This window comes from Lichenostomus cassidix, chromosome 21 (assembly GCF_008360975.1).
Source record: "Lichenostomus cassidix isolate B80296 chromosome 21, HeHo_3.0, whole genome shotgun sequence".
Lineage (NCBI taxonomy): Eukaryota > Metazoa > Chordata > Aves > Passeriformes > Meliphagidae > Lichenostomus > Lichenostomus cassidix.
In genome coordinates, this window is record NC_139501.1 from 6777307 (window position 1) to 6790757 (window position 13451).

Consider the following 13451-nt stretch of genomic DNA (forward strand, 5'->3'; position numbering starts at 1 on the left):
CTCTGTTTGCCTGGGACTGCAGATTGGGTTGCAAAGTCTTATGGTGCGAATTGACATGGTTTAGTCACCAGGCCATGGAAATGTGGGGCAGACATGGTGCTTTGTGAGCACAAACACAGCCTGGAGTGGGACACAGCCACTCTCCGTTTCCTCATCATGTTCTTACCATATTTGCCAGTGCACAGCCATCCAGTGATTGCTATGGTGATGTGGAGCTGCTTCCCTTCAGTAAGTGGGAGGAATTCAAACTCTTCTATGGCTCCCACACGTTTCTTCATCTTGTATCCTACATACAGCCAGGCAGAAACACACGGCTCAGAGATGGCACAGAAAGGACACACTCTGCTGACAGTAGGAGTTCATTAAGAAATTAATTGGGTAACCTGAAGAGAGGTTTTTTTTCCTTTCCAAAACCCTCAGTCAGTCCATGCATTATTTATAGTTTGGTAAGGATCCTTCTGAGCTTGTGTGATCTGAGGGAACCCAACAGAAGGGTTTTTTTGGTGTAACAGCTGCTGTTCTCCATGGCAGCATCTTTCTAACCCAAAGCAGCAAGCCTTCATTACTTTCATTAACCACACACCAAATATTCTTTCCCAGTTTGGTCACCAGGGGCTCCACAGTACCTTAATCAGCAGACATAAAAATCTCACAGATTACACCTCAAATCACTTCCCTCGCTCTGCAGAGCTCAGCAGAGTCATTAACTGTGCATTTGCAGATGTGATCCCGTGCCTCAGTGGCTGAGAATGGTGTGCTCACTCTCTTACCAGTAAGACCAGCTCCTGCGGCTCCAAAAAGGGATGCCATGACAGCAATCCCAGCAGTGGATCCTAAAGCAGCTGCTCCAGCACTCCCGATGATTGTGGCAGCTCCTGCAGCAACCAGAGGGGCAGCCAGGCCTCCTGTCAGACCTGAGGATGCAACAAGGGTTAAAACCAAACTGTTATCCCTTACAAACCCCAGGCAGGCACTTCCCTGTGCTGGCAGGGTGCTGCTAGTGCTGCTGGAAGAGCTTTTTGCATGCCCAATAAAGGGGCTTCCTGAGATCCTCCCCAGGCCCTGAATCTCTGCCCAGATTATTTGACTGACTTCAGTAAAAATGAAGAATAATTTCAAAGGTAAAGGAAGACAGTGTGGTTGTCTGGGGTGACCTGTACTCAGGAAACATTGATCTAATCTCACACCTTTGATTTCAGAGTTGAAGATCTGATGCTCTTATAGCATGAGAGCAAAGAACACGTTTTTAAGGGTGACAACCTCAGTTCAATAATTCCCCCAGTAGTGAAGCTACACTGGAATAACTTTTCCAGCTAATTCTTTCATGTTTATTTTTGTGGGGCTGAAAATACTTTTCTTGGAGTCAGACCCCTCCCTGCCCCTGATGCTTTGTTCCTAAAATGTCAAGGGCAGCCTCACCAATCACTGTTCCACCCCCAACAGTTGCCAGGCCGATCAGCAGGTATCTCTTCAGCTTCTTCCTTCTTTCCTTCTTTTTTCTTGAGACTTCTGCAGTTCTGTGGGGGGATTAGAAGTACAAAACTAAGGGAAAATAACAATGCTGTGTCAGAATCTGCTTTTATTCTCCTCTGTGTAATTTCCCTCCCAGGAACAGTAAAAAGGAACATGCAGGTGTGGACTGTGACAGCACACTGAGATTTATGAGCATGGATTTAGAGATTTAAATTGAATGGATTAAATGGACCACAGATTTAAACTGAAACGATTTAATTGCTGACAAAAGCCAACAGATATTACTTACTCAGAAAACCATTCCTAATAGGGCTGAAGCTTGTAAAAAAAACAAAAACAAGAAGTCAAAAGCATTTCATTAACTACATGCTGCCTAAGTGCCCTAAAACACCACAAGAAAGCTAAGGAGAAACAGGGAAGAGTGTCTCAAATAAAAGGGAATAGGAGTAATTTGTGCTAACAAACAGAGATGCAATTAAACCATTTTCCAACAGCAGTGTTTACTTCGAGCTGCTAATTGCACATCACAATATAATAATATAATAGGAATTAAACACAGTCATCAGTTCATTTGTCTGTGTGCATTTAAGCTGTATTTTAACAAGCTTATCAGAAAGAGGTAAATAAACCTAAAAGGAACAAATACCACTTATTAGCCACTACTTTCGACTTCTCTCTAGTGTCTTTGCGCTCTCTCTTACAAGAAGTGCTTCAATTTCAGAGGAAAGAGGGAGAAACAGAGGATTCTGGAATAAGCTGTTTCCAGAGGAAGGTTGCTTCTGGCCTCCTTACACAGCAGTTAATCCAGGCCTTGAAATGTGACAGTTTATCTTGCTTCCAAACTTGGATATTTTTCCTGTTAATCCTAGCCTAATTTTGGATTTTCATTATCCATATAATTGCCTAATCCTTCTTGGAACCCTCTAAGCACACTGTAATTTTGATTAAGACAATTTTACACGAGTCCCAAACAATATGCAGCTTTGTGAGGCGCAGCAGGAGGAGAATGGAGCTCAGTGGGTGAAATCCCTGAGTCACTGCACTGACTGGCAGAACTCCCACAGACCTGCACATCACGGAGACTTTCTCTCTACAGAGACCCTCCAAAAAACCATTGTTCAGTACCTTATGCAGCTGCAAACGTGGTGTCTGGAGATAACACCACCTGTCCAGTTTCTGTACAACCACAGCTGCTTTCTACAGCCCCACAGACAAAGCAGTGTTAGGCCATCAGAGAATCATGGAATCATTGAGGTTGGAAAAGATCTCCAGGACTATTGAGTCCAAGCTGTGCCCAATCCCCACCTTGTCACCCAGCCCAGAGCACTGAGTGCCATGTCCAGGCCTTCCTTGGACACCTCCAGGGATGGGGACTCCACCACCATCCTGGGCAGCCCCTTCTAATGTCTGACAACCGTTTCCATGAAGAAACTCCTTCTGATTGAACCTGAACCTCCTCTGGTGCAGCTTGAGGCCGTTTCCTGTCATCGTTTCAAAATGCTCTACTTTGGGGCTTAGTCACAAGTTTACACAAGTGGTGCAGTCGGGCTGTTCATACCTAAGCTGGCAATACCCAGCAATTTCTGTTCTATGTGAGGTTCATCAGCTTTTACAGGCACTGCACTGTGTCTCAGGCTGACAATAATGACAAGAGAGCTGGAACATGTCTCACCTGGAGTCAGTTGGAATAATGAGCAGTTTGAGATATGTGGGGAGAAAGAGAATGGCAGCTAAATCCTGCCTGATGATGCAGTAAATAAAAGGAGAAGTTTTGCCTGTCACTGCTTCCCTTCTGGAAGCAGCCAGCAGCTGCTTCCTAATGGCTCCTCCATTACCATTATCTCTGGATTACCAGACTGCTTTTATCCACTGTGGTAATTAACTGCTACTTCTGGTATTTCTCCACCCTCAGTGAGCTCAGATAGGCAGTTTCTTGTCTGAATGACAAATTATGTTCAGAGACATTGTTGTGGAGAATTTCGGGTCATTTTCCAATAAGGAAAAGTGGCAGGAGCACACATTAGCAAGCAAATGTTTTGATATTTTCCAGTTTCTTTCAGAACTGTGTACAAAAGAAAGGTTCTCACCAGCAGAGCAGAACATGTTTGGTGCAAGTAACATGGATTTAAGCAGTTGGAGCATTATTCTATAGAGGATTGTACATTTAATCTTGCAGGTTCTGGGCCTCAATCCAACATATCCACAGCAGCAAAGGCAGGAGCAAAGCCTCCTGTTAACAAAGATCAGTAAAAACACCTGTGCAGGAGCTGCCAAAACCCTGGCTGATTGCTTCTGTTCCAAAACCTCTTGCTGGTCAAAGCTGGAAGTACCCTAAGCACATGTTGGTGTTCCCAGCGTCCAAAATCTGTGAGGTCAAGGTGGTGACAGGTTTGTATTTTGCTTCCTTTCCCCATTGACTCCTGACTTCAAACCAAAGAAAGGGTCATCAATTCTCCACAAATCTCAGCCTTGTTTTAGCACAGCAGTAACAATGTGTTCACACTGCGGTCTGGGGTTCCCCTCACCATAAGGATTTTTCTTTTCTCCTTTTATCTAATATCCTTTTATCTAATATCTACTTCCATGGCTGCTCAAATGTCTACTCCATGATTTGGGCAAAGGACAAGATGGAAATCTCTGGCTCTCTCCACAGCAGACACACAGGAACCTCACTGGGCTGCAGCAGGGTCTGAAAGCCATGCTGTTCTTTCACAGACACAGCTCAAAACCCCACCACTAAGTTTGTTTCCACAAACCACTGCAAAACTGTCCCCATTAATACCAACTGTTGCACCTGCATGCCAAATGTTTAGCAGTCCACGATCTTTGAGATAATTTTGACTTTCCCTTTTTACAGTGTGCTATAACGTTAAGTGTTATTTAAATGCAGCTGCAACTGAAAGATACCCATGGTAAGATGGAGCTGGACTCCATGGTAAGATCTGAGCTGAACCATGGCACAGGTGTCGATTGAAGCCTTTATTAGCATTCAGGGTGATATCATAAACTGTTTGCTGAGTTGACAGATGAAAATATTTTCCTTGAAAGTCCACTATGGACATGTTTACTGCCTTAAATATTGCTAAACCATCGCACAAGTTCTGCCTGATGAGAGGAATATAAAGATATTACATTTCTTATAGATAACAAGAATTAATCCTATATTTATAACACAGGATCATGAGTCAGGTCTGTACATATCTGAAGATTCAGACTGCTGCCCTCAGAAATCTCTCTTTAATAGGAGTTATCCAGCTGTCTCTTAAAGATGGACAGATCCATAGAAAATGAACAGCTGAGAGCCTAATCCTGATATTTTTAGGAACTTCATTCTGCAAGAGGCAGTTCTGCCTGAAGGACATTGGGCCAAGAGACAACAAGATCTTTGTGATGTATTTATGCAAAATCTACAGTCTCTAAGAGGCAACTGGAAAGAGGAAAGGAGGCAGCTCATTACAGAACAGCCTTTACCAGTGTGCTAGGCTGGGTCTCAGCTCTGATTTTAAGAATGCTGAGCTCTTCTGCTTGTCGGTGCTGTGAGGGCTCTGCAATCCTAATCAAGCCATAAATTACTACAGTAAGAGCCATGCGAGGAATAATCAGAGACTGGACTTAGGCACAAGTAATTACTGCTAAGCTTTTGAGCAGTGCCAGCGTTTTTTGATCCCATAATCAACCCAAATGTTCTTACTCTGACTCTTCCTCTTTTTGTTCCTTCAGGTTCTCAAGCAGAGATTCCTCCAGGTCTTCCAGCTCTGCCAAGGGGATTCTCAGCAGCCAGCTGACCCGGCAGATCAACACCCTGGCTCGAGCATCGTAGTACCCTTGGAGAGAGAAAAGCCCAGGGAATCAGTCATTCTGATCACACAGATTAGTTAGTGAGCAGAGTACTCGAGGAACATGTCACAGAGCAGCTCCTTCCCCCAGGCCCTCTTCCTCTTCCATGAACAGAAGAGACTGATAAACAGAAAATCCTTCTTCCCTGCGAACAGAGCCTCCATACCAGGTAATGCGTCTGTGGCAGGAAAAGGATCTCAAATCCTTTGGTCTCCATCCTCTGTGGCAGAGGCCTGCTGGCAACTTTTCAACAGAGAAATGCTGCAGCAGGACCACTGCTAACTGGAAATATCAAACATGTCTATACTGGTAACTGGACACAGCCCACCCTGACTGCAGCAGTGCAGGAGGTGGTATTTTGTAAAAATGCACCTCCATGCAGAAACTTTATCTCCAGCTCACCTTGGTGGCAACAAGAGGCGCTCTGCAGTGTAAAGCTACACACCAGCTCCCCCAGCAGCACCACGGACAAATGTTTGCTTTTCTACTCCCTGCTGGAGATGCAGGAGTGGACAGTGCACTCAGACAACACTAGACAGCAGAACTGATTGCTCCTGGGCTCATAAGCAGGAGTTCTTAAAGAAAAGACATCTTAAATGTAACAGATTTTTAATTATTTGTGCCAACTCTTGTTTTTTTAATGTGTTTCTCTCAACAGCACCTACTGCTTCCTCATGTTTGGCTTTTATAAAGGGTTCTTGGTGCAGTCTGGGTTGAAAAACACAATTGTTTGTCTGAGGGTGGGTAAAGATACCAGCAAGACCCAACTACAAAGAATGTTTGTGATATCTGCTGCACGTACATCAAATCTAGCATTGGGCAATCTATTAAGTTTGTTTATTTATGACCATCATTACCAAGATACCAAACTAATTCCATGGCCTTTAATGACACTGTTCATCAGGTTTGTGCTTAGTTGAGAAATGAGGACAGGATTTATCTTCACTCCTTCCCGAAATGTGCCACGTCCTGCAAGTCCAGGCAGGTGTGTAAGGAGCCTCCTTGTTTCCTGTCTGCTGACACTCTGCTGGGCTCCTTCCTCACCAGCCTGGCGGGAAAGCAGTGAGGCTTGGAAAGACATTTCTTTTAAATTCCAGCTTCGCAAAATAAGCGGTTTTGCAATAACTGGCTTGTCAATTTTCCATTAAAAATAAAGCAAGAACAAAACTTGTTTTGTTCTGCAGGCTAATCAGCAACCAGTGAGTTCTTTCCTGTGAGAACATGTTAAAACACAGAGATTTAAAAAATGCAAGTAGTGATAGAATCCAGGCTTCTTTTAGAAATGAACATTCTGTTCAGTAGACAGACTTTATTTCATTAATTTTATCAGACTACTCCACGTAATGGATCGCAACCCAGAGAATTGTTTTATGTGCAATATAATATATGAGAAAAATCACATTCATTTATAGTGGGCTTCACAGGACACTCTGGTATTTATACCCTGAATTTTTTTTTTCTTTTTTAGGCAACCAGCAGAAAATTTGTTAGGCTGAGATTTTCACAACCTAAAGGAAGAGGTCACCTGCTTCCCTGGAAACATTGGAGAAAAACCACCCCACTCCACCATCATTTACATCTGCTTGCCAATGCACCATGTGTGAAGACAAGGAGGTGAGGAGCTGTTCAATTTTAAGTGGGTATTATTAACTGTTCCTAATAAAAGAGTTGTTTTTCCTGAAGGGAATGCAGGGAAGGAGTGTGCTCCTTTTGCCAGAGAGGAAGCTAAGATGAAATAGGATTGTACCTTTCCAAGCACTTTAAAGTATCAGATGTAAACCCATCTATATTATCTTTACAAAGAAGAAATGCTAAGTAAACTTACCATCTCGAAGAGAGAAGGACAGAAGGTCCTAAAGAGGAGGAAAAAAAAAAAGAATATGCAATTTAAAATGGATGATGTGGGTCTGGAGGGATCAAAATAGAGACATGAAAACCCATCAGACTGATTTAATTACTGCAGCAGCTCAGTTCGTAAGTAGAGCATGCAAAGGTACAATTCAGTGAGGCAGCACAGAGCAAAACCAGTCCAAAATTCTCCAAAGGCTGGACAGTACATAATACTTGTTTTATGCTGAGGTATCCCATATGTTTTGTTATTTGTTATGATCCTGATCTTACAGCAGATTTCAAATTTTGGAGAAACAGGGCTCTAATCCTTCCACTCTAACGACTTCTGCTCCCTACAGTCTGTATACTCCCATTTGCAACATGAGTAACAGGTTTGAATGTTCCTCTAATGGACCAGTGGCCCCTATTTTCTTTGGCATTCTGGAAATTCACAGCTCTAGGCACTAAGGCTGAACTGGCATGAAGTTCTTTTGGGTTAAGTGAATTAGAAAACTCAGAATTTATGGCCATCTGTCAAGAGTCAGGGACTTGACTTCTGTGTTGGCTCTTTACCATGAAAAAAAACGGAAAACAAATCAATTCAATAGATGGTTTCTATGGATAAATCCATGAAAAAGAGGCCTGTGTTTTTACAACTGTGTTCTCCTCTTTTATTGCCACTGAACAAATTCTAAGCTCTCTATGTGACTATATTAAGCACCAGTTCAGCTGAGCTGCTTCCCTCTCCTACACACAAATACAGCACAGCAGAATTTTAGAGGGAATCCTTTCAGCCCTCTGGGAACACAAAAATGCAGCCAAAGATGTAGGAGACCGCCAAGACTTTATGATTATTAGTCCTGTAAGGTCCCAAGCCCAATTTGTATCATAAAAACGTCTCTAATCTGAGAGTTCTACACACCAGAAGTGAAGAACGGAGAACAAACCATCCTTAACCAACCAGAAGAGAGAGAAACTGCAGACTGTTCCCCAGGCTGGTTGGTGGGATGTGGGAATTGGAGACACCAGCCCAGAGCAGGGGATGTAATTGGTTTCCCAAAGCCTGAGCACTGGGAGTGCCCTGGGATCAGCTACATGGGCACCATCAACTCCTCTCTGGCTGCAGTTCCGGGGGAAGAGTTGGCACCCAAGTGTCAAGGCCCAGCAGGGCTGGGAGCCTTCAGCAAAAAGCTGACCAAGCAAAGGGCCTCAAGTCCTTTAGTAAGGTAAAGCTTGTGACCTTGTTGCCACAATTTTCCATGGATTGACGTAAGCAGCCTCCTTAACAGGGTGATGGCTTGTGGACAATAAACTCTCTCTGAGGGAGGCAAAGGGAGCTGGGGCTGTGACTCAGGTCATGTCCCGTCTGCCCAGCATCGCCTGTGGCACCTTGTATCAAGCCACCCCAAATAAATCTGGCCTGAGCATGTACACACGTGCATTTCAAAAGGTCAGAGGTGCACACAGGTAAGCAGGTGATAAACTGGAACAACAGTTTTTATGGCATCCGTGCCAACCAGCACTCAAATTCTCCAGTTTAGGCTGTGCACGTACTGCTCATGCAGGCAGCTGGAATACAACCAGCAGTGATTAGCTTGGTTCACAGCTGGTTTCTTTTCCTCCCCTAAGCAGCAGTTGTTATATTGCAGCCTCATTTTGAAGCTGGCGTTTTGAATCTCCCTGAAAACTCTATGACAAGACAACCACCCATATGATTGAGAAGATTTACAAAGGAAGGGAATCTTTATTCAGTCTTTGCCAGCTTTTTCTGAGTTGATGCAAGTTCAAAATCCATTTCCTTAACAACAAAGAGCCCCAAATTCCCATTGCAGTGAATGTGTGTAGGAAACCACCGAAAAATGGGCATTCTAAGTACACTGAAAGCAAAAAACATATTCATATTATATTCATAATAAGAATTTTCAATGTTTTATCACCTATCACCACTGCCTTTATCACCTATCACCACTGCCTTCCCTTGCATTGCCTTCCCATACCACACCCACAGTCTGCTATGACTACTGTCTCTTAAAGGATTCAGTTACTACCATCTGCCTGTGTTAGTCATCTGCAATGAACACAAAGATAACAATCCATAATCCTCAGATGTTCATTGAATCAATGGTGAGCTCACATCTAATCTCCTGACTTCATGGATCATCCCTTCAGCTCCTTTGAGATGAAGGGCCTTCAGAAATGCAGCATTAGTGCCAGTAAGGCCCTGCCATGGAACACGTCGAGCAATTAAAGCAGATACTTAATAAACAGTAAATACTGCGTCAGCAGCATCTGGATACAAAGGAGCACAAGCACCACAAAGCAACAGATCAATAATGTTGCTTGTTTATTTTCAGGTCAGAAGGAAAAAACTGATCTCAGCTTATCACTGATGTTTCCCAAACACCAGTGTTTTTTTCCAGACACACCTCCACTGCCTGGTTTTGCTAAAGTCTTTCATTCTGTCTTTCCTCAGACAAAATTAATTACCTTACCCATGCAGATGACTATGTAAGGGAATGATGCTGTGGCATTAGATTGATGCCAAAGTTTTATATTTATATTTATATTTATATTTATATTTATATTTATATTTATTTTTATTTTTATTTTTATTTTATTTATTTATATTAGTTATCCCCCATCTTCGCTTTCAACTGATCAAAGTTATCTATGGTTTCTGTATTCCACCTGAATCCAGGGGATATTCTCAGTCTCCTGGGTCAGAGCAAAATCCTGTGTGCTGCTGCTGATCCAGAGCCACTTTTGTAAAAGCACAGAGAGCCCTTATGCAACATAAGCTCGGAGCATGCACAAGCTAAATTTCACCCTTAATAAACTCAGCAGCAATGGAGGAAAGCCTGCCTCAGTGTAGAGAATCCACCCTAAGGCAGTGAGAATGAGGGAAACAACACAGGAAGCACACCAAGGCAGAAAGAACGAATGTGGATGAATGGAATTTGAGCAAACAGCTTCCAAAGAGCCACTTTTATTTTACAAGATCTGCTCTAAATTATTAATTAAGCTTAAGATCTCTGTTGCTGTCCTTGTACTGTTGTAGGACTTGGGCACTGGAACATTCAGATGTTTGGAGCAGATCCTCTGAGGTATTTCATGGATTGACAGGAGACAGGAAAGGTGGCTGAGGAAATGGGAGCTGGTCATGGTGACCAAAGAAGTTCACTGCTCTCTTATCTCCCTTTACACAGCTGAGTTCTCACATTTGCTGCTCTGCTGGGCCCTTGCTCAAGGTGAGCATGTGATAACCATTAATCAAGCAATAGCACAGCACTGGCTGCATGCAAGGTGATACAGCACAGGGTGACAGTGCCCACGTTCTGTGTGGCACCAGCAGCCCTCTTCACCCTGCATGGCATAATATGATGCTGGATCAGGAGAGATCTTCCCCAGCAAAAGCAAATCCGGCCAAAATGCTTCACGTCTTTTATCTTTACATCAGCTTTTACAGCAGAATGTTATGGAGCAGTCCCAGTCTCACTTTCTAAGTAAAAGAAAATAAAGTCACAATAATTTCCTTCTGGTCAAAGCTCACTCTGGGAAAAAGACTGGAAATTGTGCTCCTTGGACCACGTATGTGGAGGTGGTTTGTATTACATATATGGTGAAGGGGCCTTTAAACAAACGAAAATCAGGCCTATCGTATTCAGGGCGTCACTAAAATCTGTACAACACATGTACGAATGAAAACCACTGCAATTAACACAGTCAAAGTAAAAACTTAGTCAGTTCTCTGTTCTGTAGAGTGAAACCATCAAAGACACAACTCAGCAGTGACCATGCCTCACGTTCATCACTTCTGTGAGCTCTTTATGGATAGACTGCCAGTCCCCCCACAGCTGCTTATGAATAGATGTCTATCAGAAATATTGATTTTATTTCCCTGACTGCACAAACAGCAACTTCAGCTGCGAACAGACACACATGACAAACCTCTTCTGCAAAGCAAACAAGAGCGGGGGGAGCACATGGACGTACCTGGGTAATGAGAAGTGGATTTTCTTTCAAGATGGGATCCTTCAGCAAAATCTCAGTGAAAGTTTCTGTGCCCTCACCTCCTAAGCCACCAGCAAAGGCTGTCATGGCAGGTAAGACAGCATCAGGCAGGTCGAGCCACTTCACAAAGCCTTCGATGAATTCTGTCCTGAAGGAGCTACAAGGCAATAGAAGCAGTTAAGGCTTCACAAATGGGTATTTCAAGGCTCCACAAATGGGTATTTTTGGAAGCTTTGAGCAGTCCCTGGTTTCAAACATTGGTTCACACAAAAATCAAAGCATCAGGAGTCAGCAGAAGGTGAATTGCTAAACAAACTGTCTAAATAAGCAAGGAAACAATCTGAATGGGGCTAGACCTTCCTTCAGAACATGCTTTGATGTCTGCAGTGTTAATGGATGTATTTTGTGCTGAACTGTAAAAGTCTTACAGGTGCAAGAGAGAAAGGATCTTCCACTTCCCCAGCTTCACAAGAGCCCACATGGAGTCTCATACCAGCTCTGGCTGAGCTGCCACCCAAAACCCACCTGCCCTGCCCTCGCTCCACTTGTACCTTTGCTTGTTTTCAGGGAACAGCCAGGCGAGGGATATCCCACAGAGTGCTGCGTATGCAAACCTCCCTGGTTCAGCCAGCTGCCGGCCCAGCAGCACACACAGCTCCTTCTCCCCGCCATCTTCAGCCTCCTTGTGCCGTTTTGAAGCACAGCCTTTCCACTTCTCTTCCGCAGCCATTTTCACCTGCAAGTTCAAGGAAGAAAAAGCAGCAGAAAAAAAACAACAGCAACCAGTTGGAAACCAGGAAGTGAGGAGACAAATTGCCTTTGTTTTTACTGCCACACTTGCTGCTGGAATTGAATCAGGTCTGACCAGGTCCACCTTGCCAATTTCCCCTAACACACTGCTGTGACCAAAGAAGACACAGGAACAGGACACAGAAGAACATTCACCATTTCTCAAACGTTTTGCACAAAATGAGCTGACAATAAATATTTCACCCTGCGAAAGAAGAAGTCCCTTTTGAGATTCAAAAGGACTGGGCTCCATTCAGGCCTATCAGTCTCACATTAACTGCAAAAATAACACGAAAATAAAAACTCTGCACCTGGTGCAGGGACCAGTATAGCTGCCTGGGAAATAATTTGCCTCTCTCATCCTAAGCCCAAATTGCTCCTGTTTGTTTCACTGATGGCGTTAGGAAAGTTGGGTCCATCTGCAGCCTCTGAGAAGGATTTTGCTGTGTCCCATGGTCATTGCTGTGCTTTGCTTGTAATATTCCTCCTCTATATAACCCGCCACTGCTTTTCCCCTAAAAATAAGATCCCTGCAACACACAGAGCTTGAGCTGGGCCAAAATATTACTTTTTAGAGTGTAGATGTGCAACTGCCCAGTGAAGGGCTTCCAGCTGCTCCCCTGATGGTGCCAGCAGCAAACAGACCTCAGGCAGAGGTGACAAAAGCTCATTTCAAATTCAGACTGGGTAACAACCTGCTCCAAAGCTCACTTCCATCACTTGGAATTTCTACTGATTTCTTTAAGATTCAATCAGTTTCAAAGGAGCCCAAAACACCCATTTCACTGTATAGTTCAAATTTAAATGTTTGCTTTCTTCCACACCCTGGCTAAATAGGAATTAGGAGCCCAGGACACTACAAGTGACTCCCAGGAGATGCAAACACCATTTATGGAAAGTTTTAGAGCCCTAAAACAAAGAAATGCAATGGGAGCTGCTCTTTTAAAAAAGACTTCATTGTCTGCATGCCATCCGTCATGGTCCTCCAGGAAAGGCGTCTATCCTGCCTTCCCACTCAAAAACCCTACACAACCAGACTTTCAGACCAATTTTCCCAGGAATAATCTAAAGCTAAAGTTTCAATAATTTTACAATTACTTGTCATGTTGCCCACCTCTGGACACATTATGGGAGACAGCACTGAAAATAAAACCCCTTTCCCTGACATATTTATTTATTGTTTAACTCAGGCTCATAAGAAAAGCGAAGCAACTAAAAAAGATCCATGAGTAGTACAACTGTTTAACCTAATTTCCTAATTGTCGCTGTTGAGCCGCTAGCAGAGAAATAGAAACCCAGGTTCTCAGGCAAGAAAAGAGGCACTTTATTATTTTGATTTCCATATATATAGACTTTTCAGAGGTCACCCAGATTGGTCAGTCAAAAACCTCCCCCTAGGCCTAATTGGCCAGGCCTGAACTGCCCAAATCTCAAGACCCTGTTTGCAAAAACATCCAAACTTTATCTTTGTTTATAAAACACAGCAAAATGTTCTCACGAGAAAGACCTGT

The 13451-nt window shown here is 43.5% G+C and overlaps 1 protein-coding gene across 5 annotated transcripts in view; it reads right to left on the reverse strand.

Moving 5' to 3' along the window:
- The window catches only part of TMCO4 (transmembrane and coiled-coil domains 4), a 37129-nt gene that overhangs the window by 22116 nt on the left and 1562 nt on the right, over nt 1-13451 (reverse strand). For 3 of the 5 annotated variants that reach the window (XM_085080067.1, XM_085080070.1, XM_085080068.1), the window contains exons 2-8: nt 11703-13195; nt 11134-11308; nt 7136-7163; nt 5165-5297; nt 1420-1517; nt 771-914; nt 167-286 (exon numbers count right to left, since the gene is read on the reverse strand). In XM_085080067.1, the coding sequence (XP_084936193.1) occupies nt 167-286; nt 771-914; nt 1420-1517; nt 5165-5297; nt 7136-7163; nt 11134-11308; nt 11703-12193 (1189 nt within the window). In that variant the 5' untranslated portion in view covers nt 12194-13195. The remainder of the gene's footprint in view (nt 1-166; nt 287-770; nt 915-1419; nt 1518-5164; nt 5298-7135; nt 7164-11133; nt 11309-11702; nt 13196-13451) is intronic. The other 2 variants (XM_085080071.1, XM_085080069.1) reach the window with 1 other exon arrangement.